At 44.3% G+C, this 16,216-nt stretch overlaps 1 protein-coding gene across 8 annotated transcripts in view; it reads left to right on the top strand.

Moving 5' to 3' along the window:
• The window catches only part of GATAD2A (GATA zinc finger domain containing 2A), a 104,709-nt gene that overhangs the window by 37,057 nt on the left and 51,436 nt on the right, over positions 1–16,216 (top strand). For all 8 annotated transcript variants that reach the window (XM_086698484.1, XM_086698480.1, XM_086698482.1 and 5 more), the window contains exon 2: positions 4,926–5,014. Coding sequence is in view for 6 of the 8 variants with exons in the window: in XM_086698480.1 (XP_086554606.1) it covers positions 5,000–5,014 (15 nt within the window). In the remaining 2 variants the exon portion in view is untranslated. The remainder of the gene's footprint in view (positions 1–4,925; positions 5,015–16,216) is intronic.

Genomic DNA, 16,216 nt, shown 5'->3' with positions numbered 1-16,216 from the left:
ATGCTTTGGAGAGAGTAGGTACTGCTTTGTGCCCTGGGGCTGATACAGAGCTGGAGCATCTCCTTGGTGTGCCTGTGCCCTGACTTTTTGTCGTGGTTGTGCCACTGTGTCTGGGTCACCTCTGTCCCTTTGATACTCAGCACAGCCTGCCAGGGCTGCAGTTTCCTCCTGCTTTCAAGAACCAGGTAGTCCATGTTTTCAGCCTCTGGGGCTGTACTGTCTCTGTTTCTATTACTCAGTTCTGCCTTATGGGTGGAAGCAGCTGTACACAGTGCATATTCCGGTGGGTGTGGCTGTGTTCCAGGAATACCGTTCACCAGGACAACTTAGGGAAGTTTGCCGACCCTGGATTAGAAAATGGAATCTTCGGCCCAAGTTAATCATTCTCCAGCCAGCCAGCACATGGAACCAGCCAGCACATGGTGTGACCTCTAGGCTTCCTTGAGATGCTTTACTACTGTGCTGCCTCAGTTTCTCCCTTGTTGATAGGGTTGGCCAGGGAGTCCCCTCCTTGACAATTTGGTGGTGCAGTCACTAAGACCTTTGCCAGACAGGGTCTAGGTAATTCTTCAGGGGCACTCAGTTTTCATGGAGCTAGTAGACTTAGTGGACTTAGAGGTGGGAGAAGGTGAGGGATATTGTTGGGTTTCTTCTTGGAGTTTTTTGGCCTTATGTCATGTTTCCAGGACTGGATTAGAGCCAGGGTGGTAAATGTTTAGTTATAGACACAGTTGAAAAATTTTTACACAGCACAGTTGTTTGGTGAGTGCAGATGGTGGTAGAAGAAGACCAGAGGTGTGCAGCTTCTATAGAGCAGGGCCTCAGAAGGGATGATGGGGCCCTCCAGGGGTGCCTTGGAGAGCTTAGGCTTCCCCGTCAGATGCCTATGGCCCCAGAGACTCATCCCTGTGCTGACCATGGGTGCTGCAACCCGAGTGTATCCTCAGAACTGGAGTTCCCCAGATAGCAGCCAGGTTTTGCCCAGTGCTCCTCCCCTCAAGTTTAAAGGGAGCCAATCTCACTTGTCTAAGCTAGAGAGGATGAAATGGCAACAAAGGACTTCTGTTGCCCAAAGTGCAGTGACTTGATTTCATGTAAATTACTATGACTGCCTTCTTACCAAGTATGATCTCCTTTAGACTAGGAAATCATTGTGTTTGGGTGGGTTGCAGTGTGTGTGTGTGTGTGTGTGTGTGTGTGTGTGTGTGTGTGTGCGCGCGCGCGCACGCACACGCGCCACAGTACCCAGGTGTGGGGTCAAAGCCAAGCCATAATCATTTATCAAGGGAGTGGAAGAGTCTCTTATGAGTTGGTAATTGTGTACTTAAGGGTTACTTGATACTATTTTAAATGTATGGGTTGGAAATAAAAACAGTAAAAGCTCTCTAAATCCAGCCAGTGCGGGTAGATGGCAAAATAGTCCACATGATATATCAGTAAAAAGCAACTACGGTTTATTTTAGAGAAATGTCCCTAGTTCTGATGGTGCTAAGTGATCTCTGCTTGGTTTCAGCTCCTTTGTGAATTTTGCACTAATTGTATGGAGGGGCTGCTGCTGTGTGGGCTTCTCAGATAGGTTCCTTCTCCTTCAGTGTTAAATCATCCCAGCTCATTCATTCCATAAATATTTATCAAGCACTGGTGTGTGTCCGACACTGTTCTAGGTGTTTGAAATACAATCACATCAGGCAGACAAGACACCCCTTTACTTGTGGCATTTATGTTCTTATTGGGTGAGAAAGTCCATACAGTACCACATTATATGGAATATGCAGAGAGGTCAGGCCTGTGGGAGAGAAGGAGCAGGGTGGACCTCTGCAAAGGAGACATTTTGAGCGGTAACATGGGGGAGGGCATGGAAGGGTCTGCCATCTGGGCGTGAGAGTGATTGAGGCTGAGGGAGCAGGTATAGTATTAAAAACTCGAACAGCTACTGTTGTAAGAGGCCATATACAGACATTTCTGAGAAATTGTGTGAAGCTGAATATGAACTGGACTTTTGCTGACATTTAGGGATTATTATATGGTAGTTATGTTTTCAAAGATCATTTTCAATTTGGGATGCCAGTTGGAGAAGTGATTGTTAAAATGATAAAGTATCTGGAATTTTGTTTAAAACATAAAAAGGGAGGGAGAGTTCCTGGTGTGTTGGAGGCGTGGCCGGGAAGCCAGCATGGCTAGGGTAGGATAGCAGGAGGCATGCCTCAGGCCAGGAGACAGTAGGGCTTCACTCTGGGCAAACACCAAACATGGTGTCCACTGGAGGTGTGAGAAGCTGTTGGACTCCAAATGTGTTTAATGGCAGAAACAAAAGGATTTCCTGATGGACTGGAAGGTGGGGTAGTCTTATCAAGAGGGCAGCCCAAGGTTTTAATCTGAGCAGCCAAAAGACTGGATCTGTCATGAGCTGAGATGGGGAAAAGCCATGTTTGAGTATGAAAGTCTGAGTTTACCTTAAAATTTCTTGCACATTGCATTTCATCCACGCATTGTGTGTGTTGTGATAACATATTAAGAAGGCCTTCTTCCTTGCTGGGTTAACCCTCCAGGAAAATTTTGTCCAGTGTGTCTTGTGGTCTTGCAGTCTTGCAGAGTAGGATACTGGATGGATCTTTGTCAAAAATCAGTTGTACACAGGTGCATGGGTGTATTCTATTCCATCTCTGGTCTGTCTTTATCACACTGTCTTGGTTATTGTAGTTTTATGATAAATCTTGAAATCAGGTAGGATAAGTCCTCCAAATTTGTTTGCCTTTTTCAGTTTTCACTATTCTAGTTCCTTTGCATTTCCATATAAATTTTAGAATCAGATTGTTTTTTCTACCAAAAAAAAGAAACATGTTGGGAGTTTTTGATTGGATCTGCATTGAATCTGTGGATCAGTTTGGGAGATAATTGATATCTTCTGATCCATGGACAAGGCATATCTTCCTTTATGTTTTCTTTTATTTCTCTCAGTGATGTGTTATTGTGGTTCTATTTGATATGTCTTGAACATATATTTTTTTTAATGCTTATTTTGAGAGAGAGGGAGGGAGGGAGACAGGGCACGAGTGGGGGAGGGGCAGAGAGAGAGGGAGACACAGAATCCGAAGCAGGTTCCAGACTCTGAACTGTCAGTACAGAGCCTGACACAGGGCTTGAACTCACTAATTGTGATACCATGACCTGAGCCAAAGTCGGACACTCAACCAACTGAGCCACCCAGGCACCCTGAACATCTTTTTAAAAATTAAATTTAGGGGCGCCTGGGTGGCGCAGTCGGTTAAGCGTCCGACTTCAGCCAGGTCACGATCTCGCGGTCCGTGAGTTCGAGCCCCGCGTCGGGCTCTGGGCTAATGGCTCAGAGCCTGGAGCCTGTTTCCGATTCTGTGTCTCCCTTTCTCTCTGCCCCTCCCCCGTTCATGCTCTGTCTCTCTCTGTCCCAAAAATAAATAAACGTTTAAAAAAAAAAATTAAATTTATCCTTAAGTATTTCATATATGTGCTATTGTAAATGGATTTTTAAAAATCTGTGTGGAAATACTGCTGACTTGTGTGTATTGACTTTGTTTCTGAAGAGGGTAGGTGCTCAGAAAGCCTCTCCTTCTGGGCTTCCCCCTCCATGGCAGAGTGAGGCCATGGTTCAAGAGATATGAAAGAACTAGGATTAATGGTGTCCACTGTGTTGTTTGGCCTGAATGGGGCCAAAAAGGAGTGGCAGAAAGCGCTCCCCTCCCCAGGAACTAGCCCTCGTGGTGGCTACATCTGGCCCTGGGCCTCACTGAGGAGGATGCCATGTGTGCTCCTTGGTGCCCAAAGGTCTTTGCATAGAGTTCATTGATATTTGCTTATTTTGCAAGTTCTCCCATGGGAGTGTTTCTCGCTATCCATGAACTGTGAATTGTTGTGAACCCAGTTTAAAAATAAAGGTTTCATATTAGAGCCAGGCCTCCCGGTAGTCATGTGGGCTCAAAGAATGACAACAGAGGTGATACTGACAATATTCGGCAAGCTACAACTGATAGCACTGCCTAGGAGTCTGGGATTTGGCTGGTTCTCTAGGTTTAGCCTCTGCGCCTGGAGCCCTGCGTGTCTGATGTCATAAAGGAGGGGGAAGTCCTGGAGCCACACTGTCTCTGTGACCTTGGGGGAGTTCTGAACATTCTTGTTCCTTAATTTTCCTGTCTGTAAAACAGGTACTTCCTTCCTCCCTGGGCAGTTTTGTAATCCCTGTGGAGATGATCCCTGGGGTAAAACTTCGAGTTGCCCTATGGAGGTAAAGTCTGCCTGGGCCCCAGGCACATTGCACCCTCAGCTTCTTGAGGGCAAACCCTGCACTGCCTGGAATGGTGAGTGGTTTCCCTGGTGTGTGGACCGGGGAGCAAAGAAGTCATGTCTGTAGAGGGAGATCTGGGTGACCCTGGGCAAATTCCTGAATATTAGACACATTAGATCACTTATCTGAAAATGGGGATGATCATGTAACCCCAAGGTTGTCCTGGGGATTCAAAGAGATACAGAGTTTTAACATAGTAACTGGAATTTGCTACTAAGCACCTGTTAAATTCTAAGTATTACTGTTTCTGCTATTAATGTTATTACTGTCATAACTGAAATGTTGAGCCATTTTCTGTGTGTTCAGTATGTTGGTGTGTGGCTGCATGTTACCACCTCATATCTGTGTCCATATTGCTGAAGTCAGTGTCTGGGATGCTAGTGTTTATTGGTTAGCACTGCATCAGGTCATAGGTCAGAGAGTGATTGAAATTTATTTCCTCAGCCTGCCTCCCTGTGGAAGGTAGTAGAGGCAGAGCTCTGAAATCTAAATTTTACTTTAATCTAAATTTTTACTAATTCCAGGGGTCAGAGACCTTGAAAATTGTCCATACATTCCAGAAACTTTCCTTGGAAACTCAGTATTTCTTTTTCTGTCCTTTTTTTAGGTTGGTCAGCACGTTGACACAAGTTGCCTTTTGACGTAGCTGCCGCCATGGCCAGCTGGTAGGACCAGCATCCCATGCCCAGAAGCCAGGTGAGTGGTTGAGGTCTGGTGTCTGGAATGAAGGCTCTGACTTGTCCAGTGAACCTCATTTAGCTCCTTGGACATTTGAAACTGAGCACTGCTTCAGAAGCTTACAGCTACCTCCTAGAGGAAATAGAGAGTCAAGTTCCTCCAGAATTGTGTACTGGGCTGTCACCACAGGATCACCCAGGCCCTGCCTGTTGCTTCCAGGGAGGCTGTTTGCTCACCCCTCCTATCTCAGGGTTCACTCACTTGAAAAGCCCAGGCCTAAATGGGATAAACCTTCCTGGGAAGATCAGGAAGAGGATAATTAATCCTAGCCAGGTGGCCTTTGCCCTCTGGCCACTTTTGTGATTTCCCAACACTAACCAAAATGAGTAGAATTTTTCCCTCACCACTGTCGGTAGTGCAGGGCCCTGCACTGGTGCTTGGAACTGGTTGCCCTTACCCCAACTCACACCTGTGAGGAAACTGAGCCGGCCTCACCCCTTGCTTAGTATATGTGCTGCCGAAGCGAGCACCTTTGCTTAGGATTCTCAAAGGGCTGAAAGGACCCAGCAGGGCAGAGCCTGAGACCTGGGTGGAATTTTTATCTTGTTACCATCAGAGTCTGGCCAGCCATGTTTTGGCCCAGAACTACCTACCTAGAGAAGAAGGTAGAACTGGGAATTGTCTTAGAACTCTAAGACAGCTTGGAGGACCTCCTGAGTTGGTCAGCTGCTTTTACAGGCTAGCCAGCAGGTGACTTGCTGAGGGGTGCATGTCTCTCTAACAGCATAGCTGTATGGGGTGAGAACCGGCTGCCTGGATTTGCCTGCTTCAAGACGAGAGTTGGGGTTGGTTTTGTGAGGTTTCAGCTCTTACTTGCATATAGCAAAAAAAAAAAAAAAAGAGTATGGTCAAGTATTCCTGTTAGCAGGAAAACATTTCCAGAATGTTCTAACAAAAGCTTTAGCAGTGCTTTAGTTTTGTTTGTTTGTTTTTTTACAATCGGGATATAATTTGCTTACCATACAGTTCATCGATTTATGATTTAAAATTCAGTGTTTGTTTATTTATTTGGTATATTCAAGAGTTGTGCAACCATCATCTCTGTCTAGTTCCAGAACACTTATCACCCCCAAAAGAAACTCCATCCTCATTAGCTGTCATTCCTTATCTCCTTATTCCTCCGTCTCCCACTAATCTATCTGCTTTCTGTTTCTATACATTTGCCTGTTCTGGACATTTTATATCAACAGAGTCATAGACTATATAACGTGTGTGTCTGGCTTTTCTCAGAGTAATGTTTTTGAGGTTCATCTACATTGTAGCATGATTCAGTGCTTCATATGCTTTTATGGCTGAGTAATTCCATCGCATGGATGGACCACTTATTTATTCATCAGGATAAATTTGGGTGGTTTCCACTTTTTGGCATTTGCAAATAGTGCTGCTATGAACATTTGTGAACACAATTTGTGTGGATATGATTTTGGTTCCTTTGGGTATATACCTAGGAGTGGAATTGCTGGCTCATATGGTAACTGGTGAACATTTTGAGGACTTGCCAGACTGTTGTCATGGCAGCTCTACCATTTTACACGCCCCCTGCCCTAGCTCTACCTGAGACCCTCAGAGCCCTCTGGAGACAAGAAGTGACCTAAAGTCTATGCTGGTTTCCTAGAGCTAGCTGAGGATCACCAGTGTTGATGATGCTTGATACCTGGTCCTAATGGCTTCTTACCTGGTGTTGGTAGCATAGTGGGGCATCCTTAGAGGATGGGTCTGGCACTTGACTGTCATCAGGCTATCTTTAGACATTAGCATTTAAAAATCATGGAACTTTACATCTGGAAAAGGTCTCACCTGAAGCTCAGCCCAGTGTGGTGAGTGACTGCCCTTGTCCTGCAGTCCCGGTTGTTGTCTGAAGGCAGTAGGCTAGCTTAGGGTTCTCTGAGGTCCTAGGCTAGGTGCTCCTGCTTCTGCCTAGTCCTTTGTTAACTCAAAAGTACATGGTCAGGGGATCCTGGGTGGCTCGGTTGGTTGAGTATCTTACTTCAGCTCAGGTTATACTCTCATGGTTCTTGAGTTCAAACCCCACATTGGGCTCACTGCTGTCAGCTTAAAGCTGGCTTCTGATCTTCTGTCTCCCTCTCTTTCTGCCCCTCCCTCGCTCATATTCTCTCTCTCAAAAATAAAACATTTAAAAAATAGGGGCGCCTGGGTGGCTCAGTCGGTTAAGTGTCCGACTTCAGCTCAGGTCACGATCTCGCGGTCTGTGAGTTCAAGCCCCGCGTTGGGCTCTGGGCTGATGGCTCAGAGCCTGGAGCCTGCTTCCGATTCTGTGTCTCCCTCTCTCTCTGCCCCTCCCCCGTTCATGCTCTGTCTCTCTCTGTCTCAAAAATAAATAAACCGTTAAAAAAATTTTAAAAATAAAAAAAAAATAGTTAAAAAAAAAAAACCATGGTCAGAGCAGTAAGTACTTGCAGAATGAATGAATGATGAAAGAAAAGAAAGAGAGGGAAAGAAAAGAAGGAAAGAGAAAGAAAAGATGGTGGAGAGAAGGAAAGAAAAAGAAAAAAACAGACCTCCTCCTTCCCTGTCCAGGAAGGAAGACAGCCATTGCATGAAGGGGTTTGATGGGAAAGGACAGTCTGTGAATAGTCATGGCATGTGATGGCTAATGTCAAACGGGCAAAAAAATACCCTTGAGTTATTATTTTTTAAGGATTTATAAATATGTCAGCTTGTGTACTCTTTGTTGTGGGGTGTAAGTCATTTCAACAAATTGATTTTGTATTTTCTTTTTTTAATTTTTTAAATTGTTTTTATTATTTATTTTGAGAGAGAGATACAGAGCATGAGCAGGCAAGGGGCAGTGAGAGAAGGAGACACAGAATCTGAAGCAGGCTCCAGGCTCTGAGCTGTCAGCACAGAGCCTGCCGGGGGTCTGGAACCCATGAACCATGAGATCATGACCGAAGCCGAAGTCAGATGCTCAACTGACTGAGCCACCCAGGCACCCCTTCTGTTTTCTCTGTTTAACACCAGCCCGGCACCCCCTTTCAGTTGAACCGTGGCCTGTGGTCACCTCGGGTCTCCCCATTTCTGCCACCCAGGACTTCGTAAGCATAGAAGAGGAGCAAGACAGGAGGAGGGCTGGCTCCTGGTGAGCCTGACATATGCACACAGCCCCCACACAGTGCCCCACACTGTACACAGTTGTAGGTGTGCATACTTTGGGTCAGACTGCCTGCTTGGGCTAATGGATGTGGCATCTGCCCCTCAATTTTTGCCTGTCAGGGGTCCTGTTTATTCAGCAGGTACACACTGCTCATGTGCTGAATGACTTTGCCTTATGTTGGGTGTTAAGGATTAAAAATGGGTGTGACTTAGAGAAAAACAGTTCACAGAAAAAATGAGTGCAGATGGCTCTTACCAAAGGTATAGAAGATGCTCAAGTCTTTCTGATACTAAGAATAATGCTCATTGGAGTTTCAAGACAACATTTCTGACCTTTTGTCCCCAGAGGTGGATACCAGTCTATTGATGGGAATCAAGCACTGCCATATATTGCTTTTGGAGGCTCACAGCTCTTCAGAGAGAGATTTGTTTACCCTTTGCTTCAGAAATTCCGCTTCTAGAAAAATGTATCACAAAGATACACTGTCAAACATAAGAATTGTGACAAGGATGTTCATTCTAACATTCTGAAGTAACAAAGCTGGAAACGACTTAGATGTTTGTCAGTTGGGGCTGGAGACTTATGGGGATGGATCTCCTGGGTGGGGATGGCATCAAGCCCCCTGAGCAAAGGAAGAAGGGACGTCCTTATGTCACGGTGATGGGATTTCTAGGGTGAAATGAGAAGTGGAAGAAGCAAGGTGGAGGATAAAAAGATACAGTATGCTTACCTCTCCAAGGAAAGGTGGAGGGACATGGATGTATGTGTATTTGCTTCTATTTTATTTTTAAATATGGAATACAAACCATAAATGAACAATATGGTTATTTCTAGGAGGAGGGATGAGAGAAGACAGGGTTACCAGGAGATGTCTCTGGTTTTCTTTTCTGTGTAGCACCAGATGGGTGTTTTACATAATTATGAAACAAAAGTATGGCAAGTTGTGAGGCGGGTGGAGAGAAGCAAACCCTAAAAAGCAAAAGGAAATTAATATGAATCTAGGTGTATGTCAGTTGTGATTCAAGTTGTGACTTAACTAATGTTTCAGGATTTCCTTTGCTCAACTTTTAAACATAGTAGACTATAAATGTTTTAGTGAGATATGCCGTAAGGGCAAAAACTTTTTAAAAAAAATCAGTAACTATCTTTAAGAATTATTTTTGGTTTTAGGTTAATAATACCAATACTCACTACTGTTTCAGTAGTGCCCCCTTACCCCCTTACCCACCAGAACACTTTCCAAGACCACTGTGGGATGCCTGAAACCGCAGATAGTATCAAACCCTATATATACTGTGATTTGTTCCTATATACACGCAGACCTATGATAAAGTTTAGTTTATAAGTTAGGCACAATAAGAGATTAACAACAATAACTAATAGTAGAACAATCATAGCTATGCTATAGTAAAAGTTGTGTGAATTTGGCCTCTCTCTCAAAAATCTTAGTACTGTACTCACCCTTGTAATGATGTGAGATGATAAAATGCCTGTGTTATGAGACGAAGTGAGGTGAATGACGCAGGCATTGTGACATAGCATTAGGCTACTATTGACCTTATGATATGTCAGAGAATCATCTGCTCCTGGGCCGTGATTGACCACAGGTACCTGAAACCGTGGAAAGCAAAACCGTGGATAAGTGGGGACAACTGTATTATAGGAGATAACAAATAAGTAGTAATTAATGTCTTTAAGAACCAGAATTTTCAGCACCAAAGAAAAATGCAAGTATAAAATAAAGGCACTTAAGTTAAAATGTTTTAATTCTAAATCTGCATTGGGAACATGTGTAAGACTACTAAGGGTGAGACAGGGGAGTATGAATAAGAACAGATTCCCAATTTGGAGTGTCAAATGTGTTAAAAATCAACAGGTTCATTTATATTGGTACTCAAAGGAAAGGAAGAATCTTGCTGGTCCTCTTTGGGGGGTGCTAGGGAACCAACTCATTTTGAAAATTGGTAAATAAAGGGAGAGAAACAAGCATTTATCCTCTTTTCGATGGACTGAACTCTCGAGGAACAAAATAGTGGGTGAGAACAAGATCAGTGCTGCCCTACAAAACTTCCTGGAACTCTCTGTACCCTCACTGTCCAATGCACCTGGAATAGTTTGAAGAAGTCAACTTTTAATTTTATTTAATTTTAGTCTATTTAAATAGCCACATGTGGCTAGTGGACAGTGCTGCTATTGACATATTCTGGCTAATTAAAATGAAATGATGGAATTAGAAGTTTATAAGTTTTCAGACACCTAATGAAATGGTGAGTCCAGACAGTGATCCTCAGTGGCCGCCTTGCACCCAAGAAGGGTACATGTGCTACTGGAAGGATGTGTGCTTGTTTTGGCCGCAGAATCTAGTTTATAGTAAATCAGGGGCATGTTGCATTATGCCACGGGGATGCCACCAGCAAACCTGACTGTGGGGAAATAAGATAAATAAATGATTGAAAGGAAAGGTTTTGGGAGGACCTATAGATTTCAACCAAGTGTGACTCTGACAAAGACTAAGAAATGCTTGTTAAATTGTTGGAGGTCAGGTCACAGAATTGTAGTGGTTTGTAGATACAAATACTGACCAGTGCATTCATAAATGAATGTTGTGTAGGATTTGCTTCACAGGAGCTAGTGGGGTGTGGGGGATAGGAGCAGTGTATGGAAGACCTGCAGCCTGGGTGGTGCATGTGTGCTGTGAATCCTGTTGTTTGTGCTACTTCTTTTTTTCAACGTATTTATTTTTATTTTTGGGACAGAGAGAGACAGAGCATGAGCGGGGGAGGGGCAGAGAGAGAGGGAGACACAGAATCGGAAACAGGCTCCAGGCTCCGAGCCATCAGCCCAGAGCCTGACGCGGGGCTCGAACTCACGGACCGCGAGATCGTGACCTGGCTGAAGTCGGACGCTTAACCGACTGTGCCACCCAGGCGCCCCTGTGCTACTTCTGAGGGCATTGCTACTTCTGCAATTTTCCGTAATCAAATATTTGAAAAATGGGCTTGACCCAGGCATATATATTCCTCAGGGAGCTTTATCACGTACATCACCCAGGGCAGGGGAGTCCTCTGTTACAAAAGGGTGGCGGCCACTGTGGTTAAATTTAAGCAGAATACTTGCAGCAGAGATTCTGGAATTGCTAAGGGGCTGTGGCTGGTGGCCTGTCAGGTGGAACAACTTCCGTTTCCAGCAGTCTTATTTTCAATAATAATACTCACAGCTACCCTTCACGGAACCATCAGAGCATTTCCCATTTCACAGGTGAGGAAAACTGAGGTGAACCAGGCATTCTGGTTTCTACCTGATGCACTGCGATGCTGATGGCACCTTCCTATCTCTGAGCCCCTGGCTTCCCTGCCCAGTGCTTGGAGCTCACCTTACCCCTGCATGTGCTTCTTCACTTAAGTACTGACTCTGTGATATCCCATACTTTGTTTTCTGACATAATATAATTTTGATTAGAGATCAGTCTCACTTCCCTCTTGGTGTCATTTGTCCATAGCAGCTATAGCCAGTGGATAAAGTAGATGGTTTGATTCCATGTGTGATCTAGGGATCACTGCAACTCTCAGAGTGATAGGGACCTCACTGTGTGTCTCTCCGCCTGATGTCCACTGCCCATGCACCTGCCTCCTTGCATATCTTCCCAGGGTTTCCAGGGAGGAGGCCCCGGGGTGTCCCAGGGGCCCAGTCAGCCCCTTGTTCTTGGTAGAAACTAAGCCGGTATTTGGACAGATGAATAAAACACCTGTGAGACTGAGGTGGGTGGCACATTCCCAGTAATGTGTTAATGTAAAACCGTAGCATGTGTTGTTTTGGTTTTAGACAGTATGAAGCCTACGATGAGCCTGACTTAAATTGTATTCTGATGGTGGTGGTTTGTGTGACCCCAGTTGTCTGAGGCCTTACCCTCTTTCTGCCCTGGTTCCCCATTGCTAGATTGGTTCTTGTGTGTACCACATGGCCACACAACCAGGCATCAGCTTTCCTTTGCTTGGAGGTGGTTCTTAGTTCCCACCTGTGGGGTGGGCTTGTTGTGGCCTCAGACTCTGTGAGAACTGGATGGTTGACTCACAGAACCTAAAAAACTCCCCCAATTTAACCATTTTAAAGTGTGTAATTCATTGGCATTTAATGCATCCATGATATTGTACACCCATCATCTCTATCAAATACTATCAAATACCAGAACGTTTTTATCCCCAAAAGAAGCCTGTACCCATTAGCAGTCACTATCCCCTCTTTCATCTCTGTGTCCTTTAGGGCCCTAGGAACCACTAGTCTACTTTCTGTTTCCATGGATTTGCCTGTTCTAGGCATTTCATATAAATGGAATCATATACTATGTGGCCTTTTTTTTAATCTGGCTTCTGTTGCTCAACGTAGTATTTTCACTGTTCATCCACGTTGTGACATGAATCAGAACTTCATTCCTTTTTATGAGTGAATAATACTTCATTGTATGGATATATCACATTTTGTTCATTTGTTCATCTGTTGATGGACATTTGGGTTGTTTCTACTTGTTGGCTATTGTAAATAGTGCTGCTTTTAACATTTGTGTATAGATTTTTGTGTGAATATGTTTTCACATCTCTTAGCTTGTGTACCTAGCAGAATTGTTGGGTCATATGTAATGCTGTATTTAACTTTTTGAGAGACTGCCAGACTGTTAACCATGTCACCACGCCATTTTATAGTCCTGTCAGCAGTGTATGAGGGTTCCAGTTTCTCCACATCATTGGCAATGCTTGTTTTTTCTTTTTTCTTTTTTTGTTAACAACCATCCTAGTGGGTTTGAGGTAGTATCTCGTGATTTTGATTTGCGTTTATCTGATGATAAATGATGTTGAACATCTTTTCATGTGTTTATTGACCACTTGAATATCTTCTTTGGAGAAATGTCTATTTAAGTCCTTTGCCTGTTTTTTAATTGGATTTGTTGTTTAATTATGAGTTCTTCGTATATTTTGGCCACTACACCCTTATCAGATAAATAATTTGCACATATTTTCTCCTATTTCATGGGTTGTTTTTTCACTTTTTTAAAGATTTTATTTTTTTTATTTAATTTTTTAAATGTTTATTTATTTTTAAGAGAGAGAGAGACAAAGAATCTGAAGCAGGATTCAGGCTCCGAGCTCTTAGCACAGAGCACGATCTGGGGCTCGAACTTGTGTACTGCGAGATCATGACCTAAGCCAAAGTCAGACCCTTAACTGACTGAGCCACCCAGGGGTCCCTTTAAGATTTTATTTTAAGTAATTTCTACACCAAATGTGGGGCTTGAACTTACAGCCCTAAGATCGAGAGTCGCCTGCTGTATTGACTGAACCAGCCAGGCACCCCTCATTCTCTTATTAGTGTCCTTTGCACATTAGATTTTAATTTTGTTGAAGTCCAATTTCTTTTTTTTTTCTTTCATTGTGCTTTTGGTGTCACATTTAATAATCTGTTGCTGAATCCAAGGTCATAATTTACCCTTCAGCTTTTCTCTAAGAGTTTTTATAAGTTTACTTTTTAATAGGTCTCTGACCTATTTTGAGTTAATTTTTGTTCTGAGGTAAGGGTTTTGTTTTTGATCCTTATTTTTTTAATTGGCCTGAAGACATTTTGGTTTTTTTTAGGAAGGGAGAATGATACCTGGGAATTCTGAAAATGCTTTTTCTTGTGTGTTAAACACCTATGTATTGAGCCCTTATTCTATCCTGGGCCCTAGGATGGTAGCAGTGAACAAAGAGGTGTTCCATGTTCTTATGGGAGATGGGGTTAGGAGGGCACAGTTTTTATCTTTTACAGAAGGGCCACTAATATGATACGTTCAAGTCCAGTTCTGCTGTTTCCCAGAGCTTATTGTAGGTATCTGAACAGCTCCTGCCCAAGAGGAAGATTTCCACTTACAGGGTAGAAGCTAAATGTGGGATTTCTGGTTCAGCTCTTACAGCTGTACAGAAAGTGCTAAGAGAACTTTTTGCTGGTAGGAACTGTTTCTTAGGCCCATGGACTTTATTGAGACCAGAAACTTACATTAGTCTTAGAAGTAAGTTTCCCTGCTGGCTCTGATCCTCCTGGGGCAGCTGCCAGTGTGCTCTGACACCACAGAATATGTGCAGGGAGGAGCTTGACAAAGGAAGCCCAGGAAGAGCCTCCAGGCTTTCCCACATTGCTGGGCCCCCTGATGAAAATGACAAAAGAAGCACCCTTGGTTCCCCTACTTTCTACTCCTGTCTCCTCCTAGGAATGGAGGTAGCTTTTCTGGCCCTTCCTGCAATTGTCTGTGCAAAACCTCCCTGCCATTTCCAGCCATGGGCCTCAATGGAGCTGGTGGTTAGAGCTGTGTCTTGGCCAGGCCCTGAGGGAGTTGGCACTGGAAGGGTTAAGACTTCCAATTTTGTGATGTGACACCCGATGGGCACATTGCAGATGGCATGGAAATGGCAGGTGTAACCCTTTGTAGGCCATGGAGGCACATGGCCCAGGAGGCAGCTGGGAAGGAACAGAGGCTGTTCCTTTCCCGTGGGAGGCAAATGTAGCCAGCTCGCCCTCACAGTGACATCCCGCACCAGGGGGACTCCTGGTTGCTATTTCCCTGTGGACATTTAATATTGCTCAGATTCCCCTTCACAGGCAGTACCTTTGTTTCTGTGTTATGTGCTTCTCCAACAGCATCTGTTCCTCTCTGGCTACAGGGTTGGGCTTTGGCCCAATGGCCCTGGCTGCTGGCAGTTCAGATGCTCATGTCGGTCCACTTCCAGGTGGTTGGTGTTGGGTGCTCACTGGGCACTTTTGAGAGAGCAAACACAAAAGCCAAGTCCTTATCTCCAGTGTGAGCCTAGGGGAGCTACTGATAGTTTTAAAGACACTTGTTACCAGTCTTTCCCCACTCTTAACTTGTGATCAGTATAAGTGCACCTTCTCCTACTGTGTGCTATGACTTGGAGATGAAGATGGGCTTTCGATCTCATGTCTTTGGGAAAAGGTGCTTAGAAGCCAAGGCATGGGGCTGGAGTGCAGGCGGAGTTGAGTGGGATCTGTGTGGTCTACATTGTTCCCTATTTTCAGAAGTTTGCAGGAGATCAGCTGTGTCTGAGAGAAGATAAAAATATATTCCCTACATTATCTTCCCAGGATAGGATCTGTGCTTTCTCTAGTACCCATTCCCTATGCCCCCCCATTCTCCCATGACTCTAGGGATGGAGGTTGAGGCCTGGGGACCTAATGTCCCAGGCCTGGCCCTGTACATCCCTGGGGTGAGTTTGAACAGCCCAGAGAACTGTCAGCAGGCCGGCCTCGTGACTGTCTATTTTCTGGAGACGACTTGTCCCAAAACCTGCTTTGTTCCCACACACAATGCTGGAGTGAGATACTACCGGTGCTGTGTTCTTTTACTGGGCAGTCTGTGATTTGTGTTTAGGAATCTGAAGACCATTAAGGTTTTGTCTTTAAAATGTTGATGGCCACCACTTAAGTATGTTGGTTTCTGCTCTCCAGGTTAACTTTGTTAAATATATCCCAAAACATTAATTCAGAGACCTCAATTACAAGTCCTCCACTTTAAAAAAACATCAATATTGTAGGGGCTCCTGGCTGGCTCAGTCAGTGAGCATGCCACTCTTGATCTCAGGGTTGTGAGTTCGAGCTCCATGTTGGGTGTAGAGATTACTTAAAGATAAAATCTTGGGGCGCCTGGGTGGCTCAGTTGGTTAAGCATCCAACTTCTTTCTGCTCAGGTCATGATCTCACAGTTTGGGAGTTCGAGCCCCCGTGTCAGGCTCTGTGCTGACAGCTAGCTCAGAGCCTGGAGCCTGTCTTCAGATTCTGCGTCTCTCTCTCTGTCCTTCCCCTGTTTGCTCGTGTGCATATATTCTCTCTCTCTCTCTCTCTCTCTCTCTCAAAAAACAAAACAAAAAAGAAAGATAAAATCTTTAAAAACAAACAATCAAGATTGTAAATGTGTGCTTATTTGTAAATGTGGTGCTGATTCTTTTTATTCTTTTCACTTAACAACCTGTTTCTCTTTTTGGTTCTTGAACCAAGGACTGAAGGTG

The sequence above is a fragment of the Puma concolor genome, chromosome A2 (genome assembly GCF_028749965.1).
Source record: "Puma concolor isolate L17-30 chromosome A2, mPumCon1.1.hap2, whole genome shotgun sequence".
Lineage (NCBI taxonomy): Eukaryota > Metazoa > Chordata > Mammalia > Carnivora > Felidae > Puma > Puma concolor.
This window is presented reverse-complemented; position numbering and strand designations above follow the sequence as displayed.